At 36.1% G+C, this 15,527-nt stretch overlaps 1 protein-coding gene across 4 annotated transcripts in view; it reads left to right on the forward strand.

Annotated features, from left to right (window-relative positions):
• The window catches only part of PLCB4 (phospholipase C beta 4), a 160,435-nt gene that overhangs the window by 127,062 nt on the left and 17,846 nt on the right, over window positions 1-15,527 (forward strand). For all 4 annotated transcript variants that reach the window (XM_044663402.1, XM_044663405.1, XM_044663403.1 and 1 more), the window contains 4 exons: window positions 3,753-3,802; window positions 3,961-4,026; window positions 9,830-9,945; window positions 13,356-13,431. In XM_044663402.1, coding sequence (XP_044519337.1) covers window positions 3,753-3,802; window positions 3,961-4,026; window positions 9,830-9,945; window positions 13,356-13,431 — 308 coding nt within the window. The remainder of the gene's footprint in view (window positions 1-3,752; window positions 3,803-3,960; window positions 4,027-9,829; window positions 9,946-13,355; window positions 13,432-15,527) is intronic.

Below are 15,527 nucleotides of genomic sequence, written 5' to 3' on the forward strand. Positions count from 1 at the left end.
AAATGATTAGAAGGAAACTGGAAGTATCTAGTTGATAGTTGGAACTCTCGATTCTGGAACTTTGGAAGAGAAGTCAAGACTAAAGATATAAGTGTAGAAGCCACATAGAAGTTTACCTGAATTTAGAGAAGTCAATAAGATCAGTGAGGGAAGAATCTATGAAGAAGAACAAGAAGAAGAACAAAACAAGAAGGAGGAGGACGAGTCATTAAAGCTATGAATTTTTAAAAACTATAAAGCCAGTGAGTCAGATGAATCATCAACATGGATGTTACAATGGCAGAGGGAGGGAGAGAGGAACACTCTGAGCCAGATACTGAAAGAGGTCAAGAGAGGTGGGAATGTATCTTAGCAATGAGTAGGTGATGACAAGAAGAATGTACAGTTATACATGGCATTCCAAAAGTCTTTGTGTACTTTTAAGTTATGAAAGGTTATATAAAAAGTTAAAAAAATTTTAAATGTATGAAGGCTTTTGGAATACCTTGTATAAGTAGATGTTGTAGACATCAAAAAAGGAGGGTTTCTTAAGTGATAACAAACAAGGGGTTCAAAGTAGCCTTAGAGACCAAGCAATATGCCCTTGGTTCTTCCCTGAATGAATGAGAAAAAATGCTATCTCCATTGGAAAAGTCTTTGAGAGAAGTGGGGTAGGGGATTGGGGGGTAGAGAACTCATTTAGTTATACAAGCGCACTTGTTATTTGGAGCAGTGTCACATTTTTTTCTTCTTCTAAAGTTAGAAATTAGAAAATACTGCTTTGGTAATACACATACATGGTAGAGTAACATTAGATTTACAAACCTCATTGGGTTTTTGTAACGTTCTAGAACAAAGGAGTAGGCAAAAGAAGCTCCCACACAACTCTCAAATTATCATTCAAAGGATTACTACTTAGGTTTAACACCTACATTGGCAAGAACAGAAAGTGTCCTGAAACTGTAATAATTAGAATACTCCATTATTCTGCTTAACACAAAGAAAATAAGGAAATTCAGTTAGCTAAGATCCTTTCTCCAACCTTAGCATTGAAGAACCTCTCTTAAATATATGAGGGTACTTCAATAAATGGAGCAAAGATTCATTATTTTATGATTAGTTATTGATTCTTTGTTTTATGACTGAGGAACCTATATTATCTAAAGGCCATCTTTCAGAATAACATTATAATTATATACTTCTGTAGTATTAGAGAAGAATAATATTAGGAGAGGGAGAAAGGGAACAACTATTTGTTAAGTACTGTAATAAGGGAATTAGGCTAGTGGTAATAAGGGAATTAAGCAAGTAAGGTAGTAAAGTGGTTGTAATAGGAGATATAGGCAAGGTAAGGCTGTAATAGGGTATAAGGCACTGTGGCTAGGGGTTTGTGGATCCCTAAGGCAGTAAAGTGGGTAAGGAGGGTACTATAGTGGAGCAAAGGGAGAGGATGAGGTAATTTGGGCAGGCAGCTGCAACAGGGAGACACAGACTAGGTACATGGATTTGAGATAGAGACACTGAAGGGAAACAGACTGAATCCTTCAGGTAGGAAGGGCACTTCTACAGACAAAGGTTAGGGCCAGCCAGAAATGGTTTGAAACTGACTAGAGGGCTTTCTAGTCAGTTTCTCAGGTTCACAAAGGAAGAGTCCAGAGGAAGTATAGGGATCACCACTTCCTCTCAAAATGGATGCCTCCAGCTCCCTCAGGACCCAGAGAGAATATTGTTCCTTTCTCCCCTTCTCCCTCTCTTATCAATCAACTAATGAATTGGCCAAAGGTTTGATTAAGTGACAAACAGGGTTTATTGAGTTTCAGGTTGATTGCTTCAGGTGGGGGAGGGAGACAGGAATGTGAGACTGAGAAAGGACCTGCATAACTCAGCCCTGAGAGGTTTTGTTGCCTAAAAGGGGTAGGAAAGTTGGATACAGTGATTCAAGAGATAATTTGTATCAAGGGAAGCCCTACTTGACTACAGGGAAACTAAATCTACAAAGTTTGAAAGCTACCACCCAGATCCACCCTCCTTTCACAACCCACAGAAATTTAGGAAGGGAAAGTGATGACTGGGAATAGGGGAGGTCAGGGAAATCCAAAGGAAATAGCTAAGCTAACAAATCTTAAGAGAAAAGCTGCAGAATATAGGCCAGGTTTCAGTCCAAAGACAGAGCTCTGTTGACCCTCCTACTCTCATTGAGTCTCCAGGATCAACTGCACTAGTCAGGGTTCTAAACCCTTTTCAACTGTCAGAAATTCTGCAGTAAGGCTTTGCAGGGTTAATATGCACCCTTTTGCACTACAGTACCCACCTTTTATGCACCAGGCACTATGATATATGTTTTACAAATATTATCTCATCTGTTCCTCATAATAACCCTAGGTGGTAGATATAATTATAATCCCCGTTTTACATTTGAGAGAACTGAAACAAATAGAGATTAATTGAATTGCCCAAGGTCCCAAAACCCACTAGCTTGGTGACCCTGGGCAAGTTACTTAATTCTGTTTACCACAGTTTCCTCATCTGTAAATGGTCTGGGGAAGAAAAAGGCAAATCACTCTGGTATCTTTGCCAAGAAAAGCCCAAAAGGGGTTATGAAGAGTTGGACATGATTGAAAAAAAAAAAAGACTGAGCATCAAAGCCAGGAGCTTCTTTGCTAGAGATTAGGTCACAAAGGAAGTTAGTCAGACATGACCAAAAACAACTGAACAACAAAAGAACCCCTAACAATCTTATGATAATCCATTATAACTTAAAATATTAAATCCCAAAAGCATATCAGCCAGCCAGGTAATTTTTCCCTATCTAGCCTTGCCAAACTGTACCTGTGGTGTAATTGTGGCACACTAAACCAACTATGGGCAAATGATAAAGTTCTTCATCTGCAGGAACATAAAATAACCAGGATCATGTCTCTCGTAATGAATAAAACTGAGAAATACAGGTCTATGGATTTATTTCTTATCATCCCTAAACATACATGCTTCTTGTTGCAACTTTTCCTGGAAATCAGATACAGTATATGAATAGGCTTACTTGAAACACTTAAAGAAACAACAAAAAAAAGCTAAATTCTTTAAAAAGAGATATGCAAAGGTACAATGTTTTCCCCTTCCGATAATGGAAATCCAATATGGTATGCAGTACCTTTTAATTTTCCTGTTGTGCTCCAGAAAAAAAAATTAAATAAGCAATGTTTGCTTCAAAAAAAATCTACATGAAAACAGAACATAATTCTATTATCTTGGAAGTCTCTTCCAGCTGTTGTTGCTATGGTAACACCTGGTCTATTTCATCACGAAGACAGTGTGATAAGTTGATATATTTCTTTGGAAAATTCTAGGTCCCTATTACAGTATCTACTGCACCTTGGTTTAGTTGGCTTTTCTCCTATATATGGGAATCATTGTTAAAATGCTGAACTTAATTTTAATGGCAGCACAACCGTTTCCTTTTGTTCTTTATATGGTAGTGAATTTGGGACAGCACTCCAGGAGCTCAAGATGCAACATAAATAAGTAGGCTAACATAAATAAGTGGCTAGTACAAGTATGCCTTAGAATACAAAGGCAAAAATAGCTATTTCTTTTAATCATCCAGTTAGTTGTTTTCTAATGGGAAGATGTACGTTTCCATGTTAATATTAACTATATAAGAAAAATGTTTAGATACCCATCTTTATAAACATTATTAGAAATTTTAATAGACTAACCACTAATATGACTAATTGTGCATCATATAAAAAATAAAATATCTTAATTTTTTTTAGGTATTGAACTTATCCCTCAAGTGAGGATAGAAGATTTAAAACAAATGAAGGTAAAGTTACTTGATATTTTTATAAGACAAATTATAGCATGCATCTTTTTGATATAGCCCAAAATTGTTCTTTTTGTTTGTTTATTTTCCATCTGATTCAAATCCTATGGCTACAGGAAAACTCATTTCAGTCCTTTTTTTCCCCTTCTTTCCAATAGGCTTACTTGAAACACTTAAAGAAACAGCAGAAAGAGCTAAATTCTTTAAAGAAGAAACATGCAAAGGTATATTCCCCATTTCTGATAATGGTAATGAAACTGATCATATTGACTTGTTGACAAACTCATTATATTCCCCAAGCCATTCAAGAGTATAAAGTAACTACTACAAAAGCTTTTGATCACCTAGATAACACTAAATTAGAATTCAGTCAATTAGTCATTGTTCATTATTTGCCACCCATGGATGTAACAGCAGTTTAGTCAAACAAGAAACAAAGATCAAGTAACTGCCCCTGGATGCCAAATTATGAGATCATTGACAGCATGTGCTTTGTTTTGGTTTTTTCCAGCAACAAAAAAAAACAACAACATAAAATAGTATGTAGTTATAGTAATGAATTAAAAACTAGCAGAGAGAAATCTAAGGTAAGTTCCTAAATAACTCTTCTCTGGTCTCTCTTTATCCCCACCCCACCAGACTGAGGTATTTGTGGTCATAAGGATCATAGATACAGATGTCAAAAGAATATGAGACCATCTTGCTGAATCCTCTCATTTTATAAATGAGGAAACTGAGACCAAAATTCACAAAGATATTAAGCATCTGAGGCAAGGGGTGAACCATTCTGGTACCTGGGCTCTATCCCCATTACTACATTTGCCCCAAATTGCAAACGTTTCTTGTGGCTTTGTACATAGGAGTTACTTTTTAAAAAATCTCTTTCCTCAAAATGCCATGTTAAGCTGATATTAAAATAATATAAAACCATTTTAGTGGGTCAAGATATGATCTGTTATTTTTCAAGCATCAATCTCTGTGCCTGAGAAAAATACTTGCACAACTAGCAGTTGCAGTATAGAAAAAGGAAAAGTATAGAACTATGTTACTGTTTTACTCTGGGCAAGTCACTTAACCTCCACTGCCTAACACTTATAGCTCTTTTGTATTGGAACCAATACAGTATTGATTCTAAGACAGAAGATAAGGCTTAAAAAAAATAAATAATCAATCAAACAAACAAACAAATAAATAAATGAAAGCAATGGGGATAACCAGTGCAGAGGCATGAATGAGTGATATAGTGAAGTTAGATCTTAAGAGTGCAAGGAAAAGATTAAGATTTAAGAAGGCTAGAAAAGTAGAAAGGGAAGAAGTTAAAATGAGCTTTATAAACTAGATGAGCTTTTATTTGCAAGCAGTAATAGGGAACTAATGGAACTCATTGAGTAGGGAATGTGACATAGTTCTATACTTTTCCTTTTTTCCTCCCAATTAACAAGTATTTATTTTCTTTCTCCCTCTTCGACCTCACCCCCTTAAAAATAGAAAAGAAAAACAAATATACATAACATATGGTCAAAACAAATTCCCACATTGGCCATGTCCAAAAATATGTCTCATTCTGCATATTGAGTCCATCACATCTCTTCTAGGAGGAAAAAAAAATTACCTTGGCAGTTGAGTGGGATGTAGATTGTAGTAGGGAGAGACTTGAGGCAGACTGTTACAAGGATCTAAAAGAGCAATGATGAGATACTGGACTAAGGTTGCCTCTGAATGAATAAAAAAGGGAAGACATGAAAGATGCTATGCAGTTAGAAATTATCGGTGAAAACAGGCCTTTCATTGGAATAAAAGGATAATTAATTGCTACAAGACTCTAGATTACAGAGATTTCATATTTCTATCTGAATTTCTATAGTTCAATAATATATTCCCATAAGTGATACTTTAAACCAAAATAAGCTTCTGTCCATGCTATCATTTTCCATCCAAACCTCCTTCCCTTTATCCCCATTGCCTCTATTACCCCTCCTTAAATTCTCATAGATAATGGAGTTCAGTGGAAGAAGAACTTAGAATACATAAGACAAAGTTCTACTTTGTTAGCATTCTACCCTTGAGTAGGTTTGCCCTACTTTAACCCAGGCAAAGGGTTTGTTTTTTTGTTTGTTTTTGGTGAGGATCTTAGGAGATAAGGCACATAAAAGTTCTTTGTCAGATGTAAAATATTATACAGATGAAAGGAAATAACATTACTTCTTTCTAGAATTATGGAATTTTGGGTGCCACAGGTACATTTCATTGTACATAATAGATATTTCCATGTGTGCTTAGAAATAAAAAAATTAGTATTAATAATAATAGCTAGCATTTATATCACATTTTAATGTTTGCAAAGTGCTTTTATATATTTCCTTTGATCTTCACAACAATTCTAGTAGATGAGATCTATTATTATCCTCATTTTATAGATGAGGAAATGGAGACAAGCAGAGGTCAAGTGACATGTCCATGGTCAAACAGCTAATAAGTGTCGAAGACAAGAATTGAACTGAGGACTTGCTGACTCCAGGTCCATAGCTATCCATTGTGCCACCTAGCTAACTTTGATATTTAAAGGAATCTAATGATTAATCCTTTGTTAACCAATGTAAGACTTTTTGAAAAGCAAATTATCACTCCCTCCCATTTACTTTTTTGGGTTATTTTTTTTAATCCTTACCTTCCACCTTGTAATTATTACTATGTATTGATTCCAAAGCAGAAGAGCAAAAGGGCTAGGCAATGGGGGTTAAGTGACTTGCCCAAGTCAACCCAGGTAGGAAGTGTCTTGGGCCAAATTCGAACCCAGGACTTCCCATCTCTAGCCCTGGCTCTCAATCCACTGAGCCACCCAGGTGCCCCATTCCCCATTTATTTGTGATTTTTTGGGGAGGGAAAGCTTTTTCAAAAAACAAATCACCCCCATTAAAAGTAAAAGAAAAATAGTCATGTTATACTACTGATGACCTTGCCACTTGTGTTAATTCCCACCATTAATAAGGACCCATTTTCAAGGCTTTCTCAAGAGTCTAGATGAACTATCTTTCAAATACTCTTTAAAACTGAGCTACCAGTGATTATTTTTGTTTCCTCTTTGTGTGGGAGGCTGGGTAGATCCTGAGCTGGGACATCCCACCAGTCACTGCAGGCTTTTCAGGGGCCATCAAGACTGTATCATTATCCTCCCTGTCTGGTTCTTATATTGTTACTCACTAGATTGGCTTATGTACTCCCTGCTGGAGCTGACAATCTTTCTTATGCAAAAGTACACTCTCCTCCCTCTTGTGCCCCCACACTGACTTCCATCAAATGGAACCCCCTGTGACTTGTCTTTATCCTGGAATACATATACACCCCAGGTTTGTCTTAAGAAAGCCAGCCTCACAGCTATAGGAAATTGAATTTTATATTAAATACTTGTTTTTGAAGTGTTGCCTCTTAATCTAAAGCTTTGGTTAAAGTTGAAGAAAAAAACTCAGTGTTTAGAAAACAAAAGGCAGCAACTATTGGAAATGTTAAATAATCATTTTAAATGCTTTGAAAACCAGCATTTAAAATCAGAGAAATAAGAGAACATTTAGAAAGCAGGAAACTGAAAACTAGATGAAACTAAAAACAATAACAATAGTAATTTGTATGAAAATTTAGTCCTATCTTTCCCTAAAGTAAAGAGGAGGCAGACCAAAGGGGATCCATAAGCCTAGGGACAAACCTTGCTTTTCATAGTCAAAAAAGCCAATGCCTCCCTTTCAGGCAGTGCTATAAAACTTTATTGCCACATAAAGTAGGAGGAGGTATATCAAGGGCAGATATTAGAAAAAAACAGCAAAAACATTCTTCCATCAGCTCCTGATCCTTCTTTGCAGATTCCCAACAACCTGCCTATCCTCTTTAAATCTCTCTATATATTCTGAATTATAACTAGGAATTATTGTGCCTAGGAGACAGTGCCTTGGAGTCAGGAAAACGAGTTCAAATTTGATCTCAGTCATTTAGTAAAACTGTGTGACTCTGTGTGAGTCACTTAGCCTTTTCTGTGTCAGATTCCTTAGCTATAAAATGGGAATCATCATGACACCTTCCTTCCAGGACTGTTGCTAGAATCAAATGAGATAATATTTGTAAAGTACTTAGCATCGTACCTGGAACCAGTAGATGCTCAATAAATGTTTGTTCTCTTCTTCTACTCCCCAAGACAAATTGGTGGTGGGATGAGCAATGGAATAAAGGGGTTGGGGGAGATTTTCTGGGAGAAGAGGAATAGGAGGAGGCAATACTCCTAGGCTACCATGAGGTTTTTAGGCTGTTGTAGATCTGGCCACTGTTTGGAAGACAGGGGTGTGTGGTGATTCTAGGAAAGAGATGCTGATACCAAAGGGAAAAAGTGGACTCCAGGTGATGGTGGTACCTTGGGACAAAGTCTTGATAACTGTGCCATAGTTATGGCTACATATATAAAGAAATCAACAAGTAAATCTAACAATTATATGACATACCCTCATATCAAAAATAGTCCGAGTTCAAACCCAGCCTTTGACACTCTGCACAAGTCACTTCACCCCTAATTCTCCATAGGAAACTCTCTAAAAAATTAATCTGCAGAGAAGGTGCCATTGGTAGAAGGAATTTTCTCATTGAAGGTTCCCTCAACTAAGGAAATCATAGGTTCTGTCTGGGGTGGTGGGGAGGGAAAGAATGTCAGGAAAGTGGCTTACGAACAATTTAAATGAATGAGATGTAGGGATTTTAATTGTCCAGATACTCAATATTAACAAAAAATATGACACACCTGCTTGTAGGCACCATATAAATGTCTATTTTATTTTTCCCTTATTGAGTCAGTGATAATTATATGTTCATATAATATAAGGAAATTCACTACTGGCACTAGTTGGCCCATCTTTGTGTGTGTGTATGTGTGTGAGTGTGTGTTTTTTTCAGTGCCAGAAACTACATTTTAAAGAGGAATATAGAAAAACTAGGATGTGGTAATTAGGTGATGAGGAAACTTGTGTAGCCAGGACAAAAAACGTAAAAGCACATAATAGCAGCCTTCAGATATCTGGAAGTTAAGATAGAATAAACTTACCATGTATTACTGAAAGTAAGGGAAGGGAGGGAGAGAGGAAGAGAGGAAGAAAAGAAGGAAAGAAGGAAGGAAAGAAGGAAGAATAGAGAAAGAGAAAAGGATGGGAAAATGAATTTATTAAGAACTCTTAAATGTACCAGACACTATATTAAGTGTTATTACCTAATTTCATCCTAATAACAACTCTGGGAGATAGATCTATTATTATCTCCATTTACAGTTGAAGAAACTGAGGTAGTCGGAAATAAAGTGACTTATCTAAGATCACACAGCTAAAATGTCTAAGGTCACATTTGAACCTAAGTCTTCATGACTCCAATCCCATCACTCTATCCCTAGTGTGACTAAGCTTCTTAAGATAAGTATTTGGTTTTTCTTCTTTTGTTTCAGTTGTGTCCAGCTCTTTGTGATCCCATTTGAGGTTTTATTGGCAAAGACACTGAGTGTTTTGCTTTGCCATTTCCTTCTCCAGATCATTTTACAGATGAGGAAACAGAGGCAGACATGATAAGTGGCTTCTCTAGGGATACAGAACTAATAAGTTTTTGAGGCTGATTTTAACTCAGGTCTTCCTAGTTTTAAGCTTGGCTTTCTATCCACTGTGCCTTCAAGCTGCCCAAAAATGCATACATGGAAATTAGAGGAAAAAGAGTACATTAACTAAAGCAAAGTATCAGAAATATACCTTTATCCTAAGGTGTGGATAATAAATTGTCAGGATTTTTGCAGAGATGATTCCTTCTTTGGTTCCTTAGTCATCCATGCTGGCCTCTCCTGTACCCTCTGACTTTTCATCAGCATTAATTCTTCTATTAGATGGGGCCAATGGAAAGAGAGGGCATAGTTGACCAAAGTTCAACAGAAAAAAATGTTTCCATAGTTTATTCTCACTGGCCTCTTTAGCATCACCTTGTAATTCCAAGCTACTAACTTTCTTGCTCTTTTTGTAGGAACACAGCACCATGCAGAAGTTACACTGCACACAAGTTGATAAAATTGTGGCACAATACGACAAGGAGAAGTTATCTCATGAGAAAATCTTAGAGAAAGCAATGAAGAAGAAGGGGTAACGTTGCCTCCTTTTCTCTTTAAAAACCTGTCTTTTTCTGTCTTGCACCCCCGCCCCGAAAAGTCCTATTCTCTACTTTTTAACATACCAGCCAGCTGTTGGCTTGGCAGAAGAACTATGTTTATACTTAAGTTATGCAATTTTAGTCATTAAAACATGTTGCTAATTTGTTCTTTGAAAATGAGATACCCAGTCATTTAGGCACCATAAAATCTATCTCCACAATCATGGAGTCAGCAGGTTTACCCAGGAAATATTATAGAGAATCTCGTAAAAGTGCTTTAAATTCTGCCTATTTAATATGAAAGCTCCTAACACCTTTCAATACACTGGCTACATACCATGGGACAAAAATATTGTCATCTTCTGAGATGATCCCAGAGTTCTGATGTTACTCTGTGTTTCCTGCCTTCTTCAACTGCCTACAGATGCCATCTCCAGACCTTCAAATAGGAAATGTGAGGGGATATGGGGTAGAAGCATCCCTTTCCACTCACGCTCATGTGGGTAAACCCTTGAGTTTATTTAGGGTGATCCTAGAAAACTAAAATCATACATAATAAACTACCTTCCCTGTAAGACCTTCTGACATTGGAGTAGCTGCTGTTTAATTTCTGGCTCTCTAGATTTGATTAAATGGCATCAATTCAACAAACATTAAGTATTTTACTGCTGTGCTCAGCCCTAGGGATATAGAGATAGAAAAAAAAAAGAATCCCTGGTCTCAGAAGACTTACATTGTATGGACATGAAGCCAACATGCACATAAAATAAGGGTAAATAATTCACATTTATAGGCACCTATAATTGTGTGTAACTTGTTTAGTGGCTTCAGTTGTGTTTGACTCTTTGTGACCCCATTTGGGGTTTTCTTAGCCAAGATACTGGAGTGGTTTGCCATCTCCTTTTCCAGAGATGCATACTAGGATATACCAAATAGAAATTTCTCTCCTTAGCTACCTTCTTTAAGGATGCACTATATATATTTTATACACAACACAAATCTGAGATTTCATCAATTTGGTAACTCCCTCCGACAACAGCAGATTAGATTGCAAATCCAGTTGTGAGTTCCCTTGGCCACACAATCCCTCTAACAAATTAATGATAAGTACAAATTAGCAGGTAGCACTGCTTAGTCTGCACAGCCTGCCTTCATCTTTCCTCTGCAAATAATTTCCCGAAGGAAGGGTGCATCATTTTCTGTCTACATCATTGAATCTAGATAGAGGTACAGGGAGGGACAATTATCTTTCATATGATATTTGAATTTATTTCCAAAACCAATTGAGACTAAAGCACTTGACAGTGTTCTCAACAAATAAAACACTGTTGAATGAAATGGAAAAGAGACTAAAGTTGATTCAACACTATCTCTACAGAACAGTCTTGTAACCCCAGTTGTTGCTAAAGCTACACAGTATTAAATATTAATTATAGGCAGACTATTCCTGCACATTGTGAAGTCAAACATAAAGTCATTTTCCTAAATAATCCAAATCAAAGATTTCAGGGGAAAAATAAGGAATATGGGCCAGGATTGTCCAAACTGGATACATATTTGACTAAATTATTTGATGATAAATTATAGTGTAATTGAACCCTAAACCCATTTACCTTCTTAATTCAGCTGCTAAGTATGATGATCAGAGACTTGGTTACTAGAAACTTTTTAGGCAGAATAATCTTCCAAAATTACTGAAAGATTTCATATGAATTGAGTATTCTATCTGCATTTTCAGCACCAGAGGGACTGAAGAAAATTGCAAAGAGGAGATGCAGCCAGCTGTATTGCATTTGTTGGCTAATGATACAACAGTTGTGTCTCGTGTTGTATATTAACCTCAGGGCATTCCCCTAAGTACATCTCAAGGTGGGGAGGGTGAAGCCTGGAAAAGGAAGAAAAAGCATGTTTATTCTCAATGAACAGCAAATTGAGGAGAAAAATAGAAACAATGAGGAGACCGAGAGGTTAAGATTTTCCAATAAGGTGAAATAAAAATTTATGGAATTCAGTTTATTCTGCCTTAGGAAACACTATCTTTTTTTCTTTCTTTTTCTTAACCCTTACCTTCCTCCTTAAAATCAGTACTATGTATTGGTAAGGACTAGGCATTGGGGACAAAGTGACTGGCCCGGAGTCATTTAGCTGGGAAATGTCTACGGTCACATTTGAACCCAGGACCTCCTCTCTTTAGGACTAGCTTTCAATCCACTGAGCCACTTAACTGCCCCCCGGGAGATATTGTCTGTTCAAAATGTGATGAATAGTCTTAAAAAGGAATCTCAACTCCTGGAAGGACTCCTCTGTCCCAATCTAGGAATAAATTTCTGAAGAACTATGAACTTGGATGAGGAAAATTTACCTTTATCTTCACTAACTTCTAGATGAAATATAGCATTTCCTTTTATTATGTAAAAATCATTATTCTGAGGAGTCCATAGGTTTCTATGAACTGCCAAAGGGGTCTATGATACCAAAAAAGGGTCAAGAATCCCTGTGCTAAAGTACTCATTCTACAAATATTTATTGAGTGTCCATGTACAAGACACTGTGGGAACTCCAAAGAACACATAGCCCTTGACCTTATAAGAATTACAATTTAGTTTAAAAGAGAAGAAATGTTCAAAATAGCTGTAATGAGACATAATATGAAAGTGTGATAAGATGGTTGCTAAGGACAATATGAATTCAGTGATTTATATTATATTTTAAACACCAGCAAATGAATCTTAAAAAGGAAGGCTCACTTACCTCCCTAGGATCTGAATCCTACTTTGGCTATTTATGGAATGGTACAGATATCCCTAGAGGAAAATCACTGTAATGCAAAATTATTTCAGTTATTATATTTAAGAATTTTAGCTGTGAAAGAGGGAAAAGATGACCAGGCCATGAGAGGAATTGGAATAAATAAACAGTATTACATTTCTGGCTCAGAATAGAAAGAGGAAAAAAAATGCTAATACCAAGTAAAATGTCTATTTTTCTCATCTGGGACATTTTAAAGATCAATGCTGGCTTTAAAACCAAAGGAAGAGAAATAAAACTCATTTCAAGGCTGACAAGTTATTTTCCAGTTTTCAGTCCAATGAGATTTGTACTGGCAAAGTGCAAAAAAAGAAAAAGGAAAAATAGGATCCAAAATGGAAACTCACACAATGGCAGACCCCTAAAAATGGAATAATTATTGGGTCTAAAGGCATCTCATTGTGAAGTGGTTAAATTGAGTAACCATTATACCAATAATATTTGTAAGGTATGAATACATTACTGGGAAAATGTTATTCATGTAAGCTATAGCATTTCATGTTTGATGAGCATATTGTGTTCACTAGAAATCTTTTTAGCAAAAGCCAACCGGATGGAAAAATATATAACTCCTGGCACATATTTCCTTTTTTAGAGGAAGTAATTGTCTTGAAATGAAGAAAGAAACTGAAATTAAAATTCAGACATTAACATCAGATCATAAATCTAAGGTAAGAAAATATGCCAGTTTTGCCAGTGGGCATACACAGAAGAAAATGAGGCCAGCAGAAGTTTATTTTTATAAAATGATACAAATGATGCATGCAGAATGATTGAACAAAAGAGCTTGTCTTGCTTATTTCACAACTTGTTTGTTGTTCTGAAAACTCTCCAAGCAGAAGGATATTTGATTTTCTATGAAAGTCATGCAAACAAATAAATGAAGAAGTTACTTGAGACTTGTTCTAGTTACCTAATCCCTACCACAAAGTTGATAAGTTAAATTAATTTCCTTCTAGTGAAGAGAACCTTTTTATTTTCCCAAAGAAAATTATCTCTCATATCTACATAATGACTACATTCCTCTAACACCCTTCCTCAATGTTTTTATGTTTGACATCATGTTATTGACCACAAGACCAATCCATAATTGTTCTTCAAAGAGTACTAGGGTTTTTTGGGTTTTGTTGTTGTTGACAATCGTTTACACATATATCCCTGATGAATTTTAAGACATCAGGTTATTTTGGGTATATTTTTTTAAGTGGTTAAGTTCACTTTTAGAAATTTTTAAGAAAGTCACATTTAATTTGGTAACTCTCACATAATTTTGTGATGTAGAATCTTTTCAACATCTTCAAAATAATTCACCACCAAAGAATAAGGATCACTAGTATTGTCTACCTTCCTATCTTAGTAACTGCTTTCTAAACTAAATAGGTCACAGTGCATCAGAAGACTGGATCTATGTACCTGAATTAGTATTCTCTAATCACCAAATCCAGGAACTTTGTGTCATTGGTTTGACCCAGAATGGAGAGTTGAATCTTGAGTGCCTTAATTATTATTACTTTTTCCTTCCTCTCAACATGGTCATAAAATCTCGTCTGATCTGACATTTTACAACAAAGTACGCTTGAATTTTCCACGTTATTCATCAAAAGCAACCATAAATGAAAGATGACTCAGTCTGTTATTTATTGGCCAAAAAGCACTAATGACAGATTCCACAATAAGCCTTCACTGCCACTGTCCCATTCAACTCCAATTTAATGAATGCACTCAAGAATATTGACCAGAAAACTAGTTACCTTTGCGAAATCAGAGAAGGAATGGCTATACTAACTAGTAAGATCTATGGCTTACCACTTATGTGACTCAATGGAAGACTTGATTTGGACAGGCCACTTTGAGTAATCCTGACTTTTTGTAATTAAAAAAACCCAAACTATAAATAATAGTAATACTTTAAAATTTCTTGAATGGAAAGAGTATGAGTTAATCATATTTATTATATCTAGATGAATTCTTTTGAGGAGAGAGGTATTTGTGATTGGGGTAATGAACTCCCAGTGAGGAAACTCCCTTTATTAATGCAGAGTGGCAACTACTGCACAACAATTTATCATCTTAGAGAGTTACCTGGTACACTGAGAATTTAAATTGCCCAATCTTATACAATCTGTACAAGTCATAAGTGAATCATGAATATGACTATGGATATCACTGACTTCCTTTGAGTCCTAACTAAAATCCCACCTTCTTTTAGAAACCCTCCCTGGTACTTCTTAATTCTAGTGCCTTCCCTCTTTTAATTATTCTCTATTTATATAGTTTACTCTTTGTGTGTGTGTGTGTGTGTGTGTGTGTGTGTGTGTGTGTGTGTGTGTGTGTGTGTGTATNTTTGTGTGTGTGTGTGTGTGTGTGTGTGTGTGTGTGTGTGTGTGTGTGTGTGTGTATACATACATATCTGTTTGGATGTTGTCTCTACTATTACAGTATAAGCTTCTTGAGGGCAGGAATTAGCTTTTGCCACTTTTTTGTCCCCAACCCTTATTAAATTACTGGCAATAGGAGGTGCTTCTTAAATGGTTCTTTTTAAACTCTTACCTTCTGTCTTAGAATCAATACTTAGTGTTGGTTCCAAGGCAGAAGAGAAGTAAAGACTAGACAATTGGGGTTAAGTGACTTGCCTGGGGTTACACAGAAAATGTCTCAAGCAAGATTTGAACTCAGAATCTTTCTATCCACTGAACCACCTAACTGATCCTTCATAAGTGTTTAAAGATCGAATGAGTAAACGATGAATCCAATCATTAAGAATCTA

Source organism: Gracilinanus agilis, chromosome 2 (assembly GCF_016433145.1).
Source record: "Gracilinanus agilis isolate LMUSP501 chromosome 2, AgileGrace, whole genome shotgun sequence".
NCBI lineage: Eukaryota > Metazoa > Chordata > Mammalia > Didelphimorphia > Didelphidae > Gracilinanus > Gracilinanus agilis.